Genomic DNA, 14,779 nt, shown 5'->3' with positions numbered 1-14,779 from the left:
TTCACACCTACGGACAATTTAGAGTTATCAATTAACCTAGTCCCCAATCTGCATGTCTTTGGGCTGTGGGAGGAAGCCGGAGTGCCCGGAGAGAACCCACGCTGACACGGGGAGAACATGCAAACTCCGCACAGAAGGGCTCCCATGCCCGGGATCGAACCAGCAACCCTCTTGCTGTGAGGCGAGAGTGCTAACCACCACACCACTGTGCCGCCCCATAATGATACGATATTTTATTGATTTGTTCGACGAAGTTAGAATATTTGCTTATATCACAAAGTCTGCCACGATACGATTTCGACTCAATTCAATTCAGGGGCCTCAGATCGATATGAGATGATATCATTAGCTCTTTAAGCACAATCGATTACAGTAGAAGCTGTCATCCATTGTCAGGTGTTTCAAAATGAATAGGTCCGACAGTGGTTCCGCTCCCTTTAAGTTGGCCAGTGTATCGCTTAATACTGTAGCAATATCTGAAAATGTCCATATTGATATCTTAATAATAATTTCAACCATATAGAGCAGCCATATGTGCTGGTGACATTTTATCATTTTATGCAGTCCTGGCCAAAATTGCGAAGCCCTCTTCAGTAAAACATTAAGCAAAAAAAAAAGAAAAGAAGAAATCTGTTATTCTTTGCGGTGTCATAATTCACACTGCAATCTGTCGCACTGATCACACGAATCAGTAACACTTTTAAATAGTAAGAAAACAAACTGGTTGAGCCAACTGTATGTCAAAACTGTATGTATGTAATATGTCACGTATTGTTTATTATGAAATATTTTTCAGTCCTGTGTAAAGCAGATTGGGGTCATAAAGCTTGTGGAGCAATCGTGGTTCAGCTGGAACATAATGCAGCAACGTTTGGTTCTCTATCAGGAGTTTTGCGGTGGAAAAGGGATTGATGAGCTGCAAATACTGTAACAAGATCTCTGGTTAGGGCCTGCAACCAGTGCCTGTAGAATTAGGTCTAATTCCATTTCAGGTCATTTTATAAATGACCTACATGTAATTCCATCCTCACTGTGTCCCTGGGCCTTAATCGCAGTACATAGTTGTCTGCAAATACATGCATGAGAGTATTTTCAATTCCTGTAACACTCTCATTCAGTGTCTCTTGTTCTTCGTGCACACACACACCGCTTCAGTGTGGCATGAAGGAAAGGCTATTAGGGGACGCATCTTGTTTACATCAGAGCCAGACTCTTAGTAAATGGGAGGCTAAGAGAGGGGCTCTGTTTATAGGCTGTGGATGGGGCCTGGCACTGCCATGTGGCACTGGGTAGCCGCCAGCTACAATGAACCCCCAGTGAAGCAGGAAGGAAGGGAGAGGCAGGAATCACAAATAGATTAAGAGAAAGCTACGGCTAGCTTCTCCCTCCATATCCCTACAATTCATGAATACCAGATTTCTCGGTTGTCAGAGGCAACCATATATACAGCATTCACAGTATGCACTGGAATGTTACATCCCTTTTCCAATGCAAAACCTGAACTTTGAGAAGCTTTGGTACAGTGGCAACAGTGGGACCAGCTGTGTTGTTTAAATGTGTTGTTTGGTAGGTAAATTAAAGGAATACCTCACTCACCAAATGCCCATTTGTATATCAGTTACTTAATACATTATGCTGAATTTGTAAAGAAGTCTTTGTTTTTCTGGCATGCCCCAGAGTGAACGGAGAATCCAAAAAGGTGAACAGTCTTTATTAATTGTAGTAAACGGGGACCATGTTTAACAACAGCAAAACTATATCAAAACATCTGTTTACAAATTCTCACACAATTCATGCAGTACAATCCAAGACTCATTAATCCAAATGTAACTTTCCTGAGTGTGCACATACTCTGCTCAAATGGAGCTCATATACACACGCATGCTAAGGGCATGCTTCTTGCAGGTGGAAGTGTTTTGAATAGTAACATTTTAGTGAAAATGGATGTGTTTGGAAAGTGCTGAACATACAACTTCATTGAGACTGAAATTACACTCGACAAGTGTTTGTAAAAGGATGTTTTGATATAGTTTTGCTGTTGTTAAATGTGGACCCTGAATACTTCAATTCATAAACAATGTTCGTTCGCCTTTTTTTGGATTCTTTGCTCACCGTGGAGACATGCAGGAAAAACCATGTTTCCTTCACGATTTTAAGGTAAGGCAGTGAGTAACTGATATGCAAATTGTCATTTTGTGGATGAAGTATTTTTTAAGTAAGTAACATTTTGACAGACAACTACGGCAAAAGTGGTTCAGATATAGATATTCCTTCATGTTTATTCTGAATCCAGGGTAGTGCTGGGGCCAGGGTAATGTTGAAGCCTATTTCCTTGTTGTTTGCATTTCCCCCAACCTGAATTCAACCCAAGTCCTTTTAGACCGTCTCCCCTTAAAGACCTTTAGGACTGTACCCTACTCAGAATAAGCTGATCAGATACAGCCGTCCAATATGAAGTTTATTAGTGGTACTGCATTTATAGTACTTTAACTGGGCTACTGTAGACTGAAAATCAGCTGAGCTCTGGGTCCCAGTCCAGAAGCAAAAATGTAGTTGATCTTACTATATAATGACGAAAACTGTGTGTGTGGGGGTGTGTGTGTGGGTGTGGGTGGGTGTGTCTGTTCCACGTTTTTCTCCTCACTGATTTGGTCAATCCATGTGAAATTTGGCACAGTGGTAGAGGGTCATGGGAGGATGTGAATGAAGCAATATTACATCAGTTGGCCAAAGGGGGGCGCTATAGCAACCAATTGAAATTGCAAACTTTGAATGGGCAAATCTCATGCCCCATATGTCATAGAGACATGAAACTTTGCACAGAGATGCCTCTCCTCATGAGGAACAAATTTGCCTCAAGAACCCATAACTTCCGGTTATATGGATTTTCCACCATTTTGAATTTTTTTGAAAAACACTTAAAATCGATCTCTTCCTAGGAAGTTTGACCGATCTACATGAAACTCGATGAACATAATCTAGGGACCAATATCTAAAGTTCCCTCTTGGCAAAAGTTGGAAAACTTACTAAAACTGAGCTTCTATAAGGCAATGAATACTTTTAAATTTTTTAAGGAGGGTCGAGACATCACTTTTATGCATAAGGTCACTGTGAGCATTCATAATGGCCAAATGTGTTAGTCTCTCCTGCGTCATGGTGTTGCGCAGCCAGGTTTTCAGCCTGCGCAAGGCTGAGAAGGAGCGCTGGGATGCCGTGACAGATATGGGCAGGGCCAGACAGAGCTTAATGAGCTTCTCCACCTCCGACAGCATGGAGCGAGTTTGGGGCTGCAAGGTTTGCAGGATGGACACAACATCCTGGATGGTGCGTCCCCTACACACATCCCTCAGTATGTCCAGGTCAAGGCTTACTGTGTGTTCACACCAAACGTGATGGACGCGATGTCATCGCCCGTAATGCAAGTATCGTGTCGCTTGATCACAAATGTCACCTTTTTGATCATCGTTTCATCGCTTCAATCGCGATGACGCAACCCTCCTCCTGCAATTTTCTTCACCTCCCGTCAACCATTTCTCGTCAACCATGGCTGAAACTACCGTAGCTGCTCTTTATCTGTTGTGGACATCTGATTTGGATCGGAGACCCAAACGCTGCCGTGTCTGGGTTCACAATATCCTCCAGAAACGCACAGAGCTGGGTGAATATCATCACCTCCTGCAAGAGCTGCAACTGGATGACGGTCGTTTCCAGCGATACTTCAGGCTGACGCTGGCCCAGTTTGAGGACCTGTTGGCCCGTATCGGTGCGAGGATCTCCCGCCTGGACACCAACTACAGGCACTCCATCCCAGCTGCGGAGCGCCTGTTCATCTGTCTCCGGTTAGTTGCTTATAATTTCTTTATGATAATGAACGCTGATTGGATGTCGTGGCACAGCGTCACGCGATGTCGCTTGAAAAGTTCAAATTTTTCAACTTCAAGCGAAACACGCGATGAGGCGATGGACGCGTCATCGCTTCATCCCGTCGCTCTTATCGCCTGAAACACGTCGCCCGAAGCAACATCGCGTGACATCGCGTCATTTACATTGATTTTGAATGGAAATTTGTGGCGTTCATCGCGTCCATCGCGTTTGGTGTGAACGCACAGTTAGCCGCTCTCGTGGAAAGGGGGTCAGTTCCAGGGAACCCACATCTTCTCGTTTCCCCTGAGTCGCCTCAAGAACTGCCTGCTCTCGCCCTGCAGCTACGCGAGTCCCTCCTGATCAAAACGCCTCTCCACCTCTGAGCGCAGCAGGTCCAGGGCCTCAGACAGTTTTCTCTTCCACAGGCTTGGATATTCTGCAGTATTAAATATAACATAAATTAAACAACTTCTCTATATAGTTAGTAATAGTTACTAATAGTTTCCTTATGGGCTGCCTATTTAAGCTGGGTCAAACTTATATTTTTCCATTTAAGTTCAAAATCCTATTATGAATATGGTTTGTTATTTCTTTCATTGTTTCTGTCCATATCCTTTTTTTTTTCTCCTTTAGCTGTCTCATGAAAGTTGCATGAGTGTATGGTCTTGGTCAGTTGATAGTGTATACCGTTGTTTGTGTATTATGAATTATTCATTACTGGCTTATTGCTTAATAAATAGTCGTAGCTACATGGCGGTATTATTAGTACTATATCGGTTTTTTAATGTCATAATCTATGGATAGATAGCCTACATCAAAACTGTCTGTCCGCAATATGTTTTATGGAGAGTGTCACTTTTCAAGGCCCCGGAGGATATTTAGGCAATTCTGCTTCACATTCTTTCAGAAATTATGTTGTATCTTTTCAAAAAAAAAATTTAAATATACGTTAATAAACAAAATAACAAAACAAGCAAAAACTAAATATTTGCACTATGTGTGCATTCTTTCAACATACACAATTACAGGCTATTGATGAGTTTTATGGTAGGCTATGTGTTATTTCAAAATATTGTTGATATAGCCCAAAATAAAGTTTATCGTGAGGCCTTATTATTATTATTATTATTATTATTATTATCATTATCATTATTATTGTTATTTACCCTCCATGTTCTTCATCTCCTGTTCCTCCTCCTCCGCTGTATGGCGAAAACGCGCTGGGGTCTTGCTGGTGCATGCTGGATGTGGTGGCTTTAGGTTGTAGTGCCCTGCGTATTGCTTGGTCTTGGCCACAAGGTCGGCGGTGGGTGTCATCCTGTCGCAGTGTGTTCAGTCGCTGGCAAAGGAGTTTGGCAGTTTCCACTGATCCAAGGGCTGTGACCTTGATGCCTTGCAGTGACTGAGCCACTGCTTCACATGGAGTAAACACAGTAACGCAGGCAAACAAACCAAAGACTGTGCGCGTAGTGGTGCCCTTTTTGTGCAATTGAGCAAACCAACACTGAGTTGGGCACAGGGCAAGCAGGTTTATCACTTCTCCACGTCCAAGAAGAGACTGGTATAAGGTTTTTCTCTTTGCTGAATCATTACTAACAACTGTGACTTCTTGTACGAAGTTCAGTGTATCAGCAACAAGGCGCACTTCTTTTGCCACTTCTTGTAACACTAAATCCAGAGAGTGATTTGCGCATTGGACAAACACGGAGTCAGGACATGTTTCCTTTAATCTTGCCTGTACTCCTGTGAACCTCCCAGACATGTTACTGGCTCCATCAAAACAGTAGCCTTTCAGCTTCTCCATTGGCAAATTGAGCCGAACAAGGACCTCTTTTATGCACAAAAACAGCATCTCTGCTGTTGTGTCTGGGGCGTTGGAAAAGCCAAGTAAGAAATTCTGAACTTCCAGATTGTGATCAGCAAACTGTATATTCCATGAACACTGTTCTTTGCCAGTGACGTTGGTGGTCCCATCAGCAGTTAAGCCAAAAAAAGGACTTTGGGATGCTTTGGCTCAGATTTTTCTCTAAATGTCATGCGCAAACAGCTCCAGAATTTCATTTTGGGTGCTGCCAGACATCCAGTTGTCTCTGCTTTTCATCCAATTCTCCAGGTCAGGATCAGCGTGTACCCTCTCCACCATTAGCTGCCATAACACCCCATCCCAATTTGCAGCCCCTCTCAGAGGGAGTCTCTGGCACCCCAGGAATCTTACGCAGCTGAAAATGAGCTCCAGCATTTTCCGCGCTGTTCTCTGTTCTTTAGCAGCGGCCTCAGAGAGTAGCGCATTAATTGGCGTTGTTTTCAATGCAGCCAATCTTTGGGTCGCATCTAAATGAATGCGAGTCTTCTCGCGGTCCCTGATCTCCTCCGTTGCTTTTCTCCAGTTTGAAAAGCCTTTATCTTTCAAAAATAGACTGTCGGTTTCTGACATAACCAGCTTGCTCTTGACAGCCGACCTGCACACGCCACACACAATAACATCACTGTCCGCAATGTATTCCAGCCACTCTCTGAACCAGGTGGCCTTACAGGAGCGAGTGAAGTTCTCCCCGTTAAATTTCCTGACAGGAAAATTATACTCATGCGATGGTCTGAAGGATAATGCCTCTTGGCCAGCACCGGGTGGCACTGGGGAGGGAGGACCACAGCCGGGTCCTTGGGCTAGCTGCTGCCGCTGTTGCTCCTGCTGCTGTCTGCTTGCTGGCAGTGGCACACAGGGTTCAGGTGTCACACTGTGAGCTGTCTCTCTCGGACGTTTAGCTGGCCCAGAGTCAGGAGGTTTTGAAAAAAAATCTGAAATCCTTTTTTGCGACATTTCAGCTGGCTTTATTGAACTCACATTGCATGTGACATTAAGCTAACACCAACAGATCAAAACAACAATGTGTGGGGAAAAAAAGTCTTCTTTTCTCTTTTTTTGTTTGTTTGTTTGTTTAACCTACGTCACACTGGGCTGTCAGATGCAGCCTGACTACATACAGTAGGCCTAGCCTATGCCAGATGCCAATTGGCTACTGTATGTAGTCAGACTGCATATCACATCAAAAGTATAGATCTATGCATTAATGATATGAAAGAGATAAATGTAAGTCAGACAAATTGAGTTTAAATTCAGATTCTTTATTTTTTTAAAGCGTAAAGGCCAAAACACACCGGCGGCGTACAACGCGTGTCAAAACAGCCGCCCCCATTATTTTCTGCGGCCGCACCCTCCGCACCCCTAGTTCCAATGTCTATACATATGACCACACATAATCTGAGGGGATCCCTCCATTATTGACCCCATCAAACAAAATGGGGGCGCAAGAGAGCTAATTTCTTATCTAGGCCTAATGGCGATATCAATTTCTGTTATGTACTTCATGGAATTGGCGGTGGGTTTTTTGGGGGGTGGGCAGAGAGAGCAAGGAACACATGCAGCAAAGAATGAAGGCCAGATTCCAACCCACATCGCTGCAACAAGGGCTCGCCGCACCTTTCCTTTGTAAAGTTTGATGGACATTAAATAAGTCTAAGTTTCACTGTGCTACCTCAACTACTAATGTACAGTTTTAGCCCACTAACTATCCCACTACTGGCAATGGTACTACTGTACTTTCAATAAAGCAGTTGTACTATCAAATTCACAAAAACTCTGTCTGAATACATTGCTCTTCTTAATGGGTTCACTTGACTATTTAATCTGCAATTTCCTATGACCTGTATCCCCAACACACACCATGCGAAACTGTATGTGGGCAACTGTGCACTCAATGGGTATGGACTAGTTTATACATTAATAATAAAACTATGTAAAGTTTGTGTTGCTAGCTTTTACTAACACACTGCCTTTCATTTCTCTCTGTAGATGCTGATGACGTTGATGTAGCTATGTGCATTTCGTGGCGGATTTTGACTATAACCTCTACCTGGTGACAGGACCTTGGACGTTCATTTCTGTCACCACCTGACTATTACAGTCCCTGCACACTCTGTAATACAGTCAGTCATGCCAGATGCAGCTGAATAACGAGTAGCATTGGGGGTGGGGTTGGGGGACTCCATTTTTTCTAAACTCCCATCAAAAGACTGCCATGTTTGTGATAGAATGAGAAACTGAGTGGGGGAAAAGTGGAAAGCAAGTGAGACTGACGGGGCCAAAGCGCTTGTGTTGGTGACAGAAAAGAAGAGCCATCCTATCAGTAGGTTGGCAGCTCCTGAGGCAGCCAGGCCCTGAGGATGACTAGCCTGTTCAAGCGCAGCAGCAGCAATGGAGGCTCTGGAAGCAGTGGAAGTGGTGGTGGGGGTGGCAGCGGACCGGGCCAGCTCAACAACAGCAGGCCCAACCGGCAGGTCCGACGCCTGGAGTTCAACCAGGCCATGGAGGACTTCAAGACCATGTTCCCTTCTATGGACTATGAGGTGATTGAGTGTGTGCTGCGCTCCAACAATGGAGCTGTGGACGCCACTATTGACCAGCTGCTCCAGATGAGCATTGACGGACAGGGCTCAGATGACAGCTCGGACTCAGATGACAGCATCCCAGCAGAGGTCAGTGGAAAGGGTCCAAGGGCACCAACACCACTGGGGAATCTCAAGTAGGCCCAGTCTGACAAAAAAATAAAAACCAAAGCCTCTACTTTTATTTAAGTGATTGACATGAAACTCTGATACATTAAAATAAAAATGGTAAATGGACCTGCATTTGTATAGTGCCTTTCTCAAAGCACTTTTTACACTACGAGACGCAATCACCCATTCACACACATTTATACACTGGTAGCCTCGGCCACCATACAAGGTGCCACCAACTACTTAGTTTTCGACACACCGATGAAAGCATCTTGCACAAGGATACTTCAACGTGCAGACTGGAGGAGCCGAGGATTGAACCGCTGATCTTCCAATTGGTGGACAACCCGCTCTGCCTCTGAGCTATAGCCCCATAGCCACAGCCTCCAAAAAATCCTCCAAAATAATTTTTTTTTGTTAATTCTCTGATGCCTCATAACATATGATCAGACCCCAACAATCATGGGTATTACAACCCTTTTGACTGTGGAGTATTTGTTCTGATCTCATATTGACCCAGGGCTTCATGACCTACCAGAGATGGTACTGACCCAAGCACTAATTGATTTTGAATTTGAAGATTGAAGTTGATCCCAACCTGAGCATTAAACTATAATGTGTTGCCTAATGGCCTTCCTGTATTTCCCATCACAAACACACTCAGACATGTACATGCTTCCTGATCTTTGTGTTTGTGTGTGACAGTGGGCTGACAGTGCAGTGAAGGACAGGCTCAGTAGTATGAGCGCTTTGTTTTTCAGCATGAATGTGTTTAATCAAAGAGCCAAATGTTCCGCAGTGGCAACTCACTTATTATGATACAAATAACAAAAATTTAAACACCAACACTTTTGTTTTTGCTCACAGTTTTCACAGGTTTAAGTTAAAGATCTAAGACTTTATTCATACAAACCGTAATATATTTCTCTCAAATTATGGTCGCAAATTTGTTAAAACCCGTGTTAGTGAGCATTTCTGCTTTTCCAAGATATTCCATCCATCTGACAGGTGTAACATATCAAGATGCTGATTAAACAGCATCATTACTACACAGGTGTGCCTTGGGATAGTTACAACAAAAGGCTGCTTTTAAAATGTGCAGTTTGATCACACAGTGAGTAAGTTTTGAGAGAGCTTGCCATTGGCATGCACACTGCAGGAATGTCAACCGGGTGTTGTCCATGAACTTAATATACACATCACTGCCATAAGAAGTCTCCAGAGTTGTTTTGCTGAATTTGGCAGTACATCCAACCACCTTCATTACTGCACAAGTCATTTAAAAATCGTACGTTTACTTTCCCAGTTAAGTTGAAGTACGGTTGTATCTCTCAGCCAATTAATTGGGCTACTGTCCTTGTCCAACTATACAAGCACAGGATGGGAAATTGATTTATTGACAGAAGTGTCTCAGACTCCACTACAATAGGTGGCGATATGCCCCCTTTCAGCTTGTGAATATTGAATCTTTTTCCAGCTTGGTTATTACATCACAGACCAAACAAGTAAGCTATGGTTTGCTCGTGATTAACTGGTACCATGATGGACAACTTTACAGCTCTGTATGTTTCGTCCGTCCAAAAAAGCATGGCTCTGGATGTGGATTCTGCCATGTTGTTACCAGCTTCTCATCTGTTATGCATTTAATGCTACTTGACTTTTGGGTCAAAGCCCGGGGCAGAAACTGTAGAGCGGCACAGAGCACCTAGGCCAGTTTGGATCCGATTCAACTCCCAGTGGCATTATCTGGGTGTGTTAGTCCAACATTGAGAAATTCGATTTGGTGTGATTTCAGTTGGACTAACATGTTTACATGTATTTCAAAAGTCTGGTTTTAGTTGGACTGACACAATAAATCAGTTTTCGCTACTGTCATGTAAACATACTGAATGATGAATGTTTGTTAAGTAGGGCTGGGCGGTATGGCCTAAAATCAATATCACGGTATTATTTTGGGGGGATACGGTGATGGTATGATATCACGGTATTGTCTTCTCTCTTTTTTTTTTACACCTTAAATAAAATAATTTAAAAAGCCATACAAGTCTAGGATGGAAACTATTTACCATCACCGTGAATACCGCCCAGCCCTACTGTTAAGTCAAGACCCTTGTGAGGATGACGAGCATGCAGATGAGCTTCCCTGAGACTTTCTCTAAAGGTTTGTGCAGGAATTCCGTGGTGCTGCAAACCAGCTGTTGCATCAGCTGTCTGGGTGGCTGGTCTCAGATGGTCTTGCAAATGAAGATGCTTGATGTGGAGGTCCTGAGCTTGTCTAGTTACATGTGGACTGTGGTTGTGAGACCATAGGCATCATTTAGGTATGGCGAGGTATGGCAGCTGCCATACCTTGGAATCAGGAGGAAAAAAAAGAGAGGTTCTGTAGTCATCTTACTTGTGAGTGTCCTTCATATTTGTTGCAAGTGATCAGATGTGATATGTTAGATAGTCTGAGGCGCACTGGCTGGTTGTTTTCATTGTGTTGCACTTAAATAGGTCAATAACATGCTCATCAGTGAATACAAGTGTTACTGAATCAAATTGTTCGCCACTTCGCTCCTCCGCGAGTTATGAGTTATGTGAGTTATCTGTGTATTGTAAAAGCATTTTGCTCTACTGCTGTAGACTGCTGTAGATGTCGGCATGTTAAGCTTGTATTTTCGGTCTCTGGAGACACTCCAATAAATTCGTCTATACAGTATTGTACCAAATTGGCCTTTTTTTTTTACTGTGTTTCATACACCGGATCCCTAGCTTATCTTCTAGAAATGAGCTTGTAATTAATTTATTTTCTTTATTTTCTGTGAAGTTAAACACATGACTAATGATAATTAAACGTCCACTTGCTGTCCGTGGTGCTGAAATATGCGCCGAAATAGGTCCGATGTTTTCACTGCTCTCACCAAGTCGTGCATTACATGCAGACATGAGGTATTATGAATGTGAGAAACAGCTTCATGTCCTTTGAAACAGTTTTCAATAGCATAGTATGTACTTCTGACAGGTCAAAGACCAAAGTGAAGTTTTATATAAGTTCATATTTTTGAAACTCCATCATCAGTAGCTCTGTGACGTCATGTCATATTGCCATACCTTAGCTTTTGCTGAAATGACGCCTCTGTGTGAGATGAGTTGGATGTACTGCCAACTTCATGGAAATGAGTTGGAGACGTCTCATGGTAGTGAAATAAACATTCAGTTCACAGGCAACAGCTATGATGGACATTCCTGCAGTCAGCATGCCAATGAAACACTCCCTCAAAACTGGTGACATCTATGGTATTGTGTTGTGTGATCAAACTGCACATTTTAGAGTGGTCTTTTATTGTGATCTTCACAGGGTAGTGATGATGTGTTGTAATGATGCAGTTTAATCAGCATCTTGATATGCCACACCTAACAGGTGGATGGATTATCCTGGAAAAGGAGAAGTGCTCACTAACACAGATTGTAACAGATTTGTGACAAATTTTGAGTAAATGTATCTATTCAGTGCATAAAAAAGTCTTTAATCTTTAACTTAAACCTGTAAAAATGTGAGCAAAAATAAAAGAGCTGGGTTAAAATTTTTGTTCAGTTTATATAGAGACGGCTCGGCAGCAGTTTCCATTGTAGTCAGGCATGTTATTATTTTGTTAATCAACGGTCCAAACATCTAAATTCAATGACAGGAAGGGTGCTCCTTCTGAATTGAGCACTGCAGAACTGTAACATTCTGGCTTTGCACCAAAGCAATAAAAGATAACAAGGAGGTCAAATTTAGTATGTTCTGTTTTACGATGGCCTAAGCCTTAGATAATTGACTCTCACTGAAATCAAATTGTAATTCTTGCAAAATTACAAGTGCATGAAGGTAAGACAGGTTTAAAGAAACAAAGCTTGTGTTGTGCTTTTTGTGTTTTTTTTTCCTAGATTCTGGAGCGAACATTGGAACCTGACAGTTCAGATGAGGAGCCCCCTCCAGTCTACTCTCCACCAACCTATGATATGCACATTTATGACAGAAAATACCCAGAAGCCCCACCAACACCCCCGCCAAGGTAAGGAAGAGGGACCGGATTCTTACATAGCAGAAGCTGAGGCCTTTAAGAGCCACTGTAAAAGCTTAGTGTTCTCATTAGGTTTTTACTTAACAAATAAAGTTTGGGGGAAAAGGTGAAAAAAAAGATAATCTGACCCTCCTACTGGTGCCTCATGGCGTTTGAAAAAATTGCTCCTCTTTACCAATCATGGATGTTAAGTTAACTGTTAATTAGTTAATTGCAGAGAATATTTGTAACTGGTTGTTGGTCTATAGCAGTGGTTCCCAACTCGTTCAGCCATGGGGTCCAGATTTCTCCTCGGTCATTTGTTCGAGGTCCCTACAGTTTATTACATTCATCGTCATTTCTGGGCTTACATGTCAACAAGCTAGTTTGCTGTCTCTGTCGTGTTGCTGTCGATTAGTCGCTCACTCTACAGCAGGAAAAGGCACTTCTGTTGGACCACAACCCACCAGTTGGGAATCACTGGTCCATAGGATCATTTTGTTACTCTTCAGCTTACTGCACGGCACACCGCCTGGGTCTGGTGGGAGCTTGCTATCATTGCTAGCGTTGCCATGGAAACATTGTGCCCAACCTCCAGTCTCCCACAAGGTCACCTTGGTGAGTAAGAGGCTCAGTTTTGAGCCATAAAACCCCTTGAGCATTGTTGAATATGTTACCACAGTAAACAGTGTCAACACGGCTAACGTTAGTGGTGCTAACATAGTAAACAATGCTAAAAGGTTTTTGCCGTTCAAAATGAAGTCACTTACTCACTGGGGTGACCTAGCGGGGAAAGCAGAGGTTCGGCACATTTTTTCTGCAGCAACCTGTTCTGCCACCGGGACAGCATTACCAGCTGCCATTGCCAAATGACAAGAACCACTAGCTAGCTAGCTAACATTAGCTATCCTCCTGACCCTAGGGTTGCAGCAGTATGAGATATTCACAGTATGATAACCGTCTCAGAAAATGTTATGGTTTCACTGTATCACAGTATTACAGAATTTATATTATTATCAGTCAGAATGACCCTTCAAGGACTGAAAATGGGGGTTACTTTTGGTTGAACAAGCGTTTTATTACTATTATTGAAAGTTTAACCATTTTTGTAATGGAAGTATGTGTAAAAACTCTCCCCCCTAAAAACAACTAAAATAAAGGTGAGATTCTCCATCTGGTTGCATTTTTTTTATTTCAGTATCATAGATTTGCAAATTTACACTGTATGATAACCGTCAACATTTATATCACGGTATACTTCAAAATGAGTATGTCATTGCACCCTTACCTGACCCAGATGATGCACAGTAAAGAGTGGCCAAGAAATAAGTGGAGACCAAAGTTTGTGCAGTGGGCATGTTCCACATTAACTCAGCTGTCTGTCAGCAAACCTAACAGAAAATAAAATAAAATGCAAAGCATTTGCAAGACCAAACATTAAAATTTCACCACTTCTAAAAGGGGATTTAGGGTTGTGCCTAGACCCTATGCATGTAGCCTACGCACATCACCTTCGCCATTGTGAGCAATTTAACATGTGCTGTGGTGTGTTTGTGTCACTCTGCAGTTACACCTCCAACACTAGTAGGCGGTGGAGGACTCTGTAAAGTGCTGTAAAGTTTAGTTGATTCAAAACACACATTAAATATGGCTTAATAGAGACAATTTCAAACACAAGTACGCACATCAGCTTCACTGTAACTGGCAGCATTGACAGACAAACACTTGTCTTTATCTGGACACATTTTCCCCACAAATACAACATGCTAACGTTATTAGCACAAACCTATGGCATTTTACATTGTATAAATTAGCCTAGCGGCTAGCGATCTTTCCTTCTTCTCATATAAAGTCAGAGACAACAGCAACATTTAACAAAGGTAACGGCACACAATTTGGCTCCATTACAACTCACAAGATTCACCGACAAAACAACTGTCTTACACTAAACACGTTTTCCAAGCAAATACAACATGCTAAAGTTATAAGCACCAGCCTATGGCATTTTACATTGTATAAATTAGCCTAGCGACGAGCGGAGATTTCCTCTGCTCATATGAAGCCAGGATAAATCCCGAAGTATAAATCCCTAAAGGATATATCACACACAAGACTTAAAATGCTATTTTAGTGGAGGCTTTACTGTCTTCACAATTTATTGTTTCTTATCTGTGAAATACAAGTAAATACAAGCTTCGTTTCCACTGAGGGAAAAGGTGTCAGTATACAGAAACAGACAGGAGGTCTGCGTCACCGCGATGCGTGGTTACAATTCTGGAGAGGTGCACATCAGGCTACGGCGTAGGCTCTACGTCAACGTGGAGCCTACGCC

The 14,779-nt window shown here is 42.7% G+C and overlaps 1 protein-coding gene across 1 annotated transcript in view; it reads left to right on the top strand.

The window, feature by feature from the left end:
* Positions 1–14,779, top strand: part of cuedc1b (CUE domain containing 1b) — a 39,282-nt gene that overhangs the window by 11,955 nt on the left and 12,548 nt on the right. The window contains exons 2-3 of the mRNA XM_033631073.2: positions 7,716–8,398; positions 12,332–12,459. Coding sequence (XP_033486964.1) covers positions 8,087–8,398; positions 12,332–12,459 — 440 coding nt within the window. The 5' untranslated portion in view covers positions 7,716–8,086. The remainder of the gene's footprint in view (positions 1–7,715; positions 8,399–12,331; positions 12,460–14,779) is intronic.

This window comes from Epinephelus lanceolatus, chromosome 4, assembly GCF_041903045.1.
Source record: "Epinephelus lanceolatus isolate andai-2023 chromosome 4, ASM4190304v1, whole genome shotgun sequence".
NCBI classification, from domain to species: Eukaryota; Metazoa; Chordata; class Actinopteri; order Perciformes; family Serranidae; genus Epinephelus; species Epinephelus lanceolatus.
The sequence above is the reverse complement of the archived record's forward strand: the minus strand, read 5'-3'. Positions and strand labels throughout refer to the sequence as shown.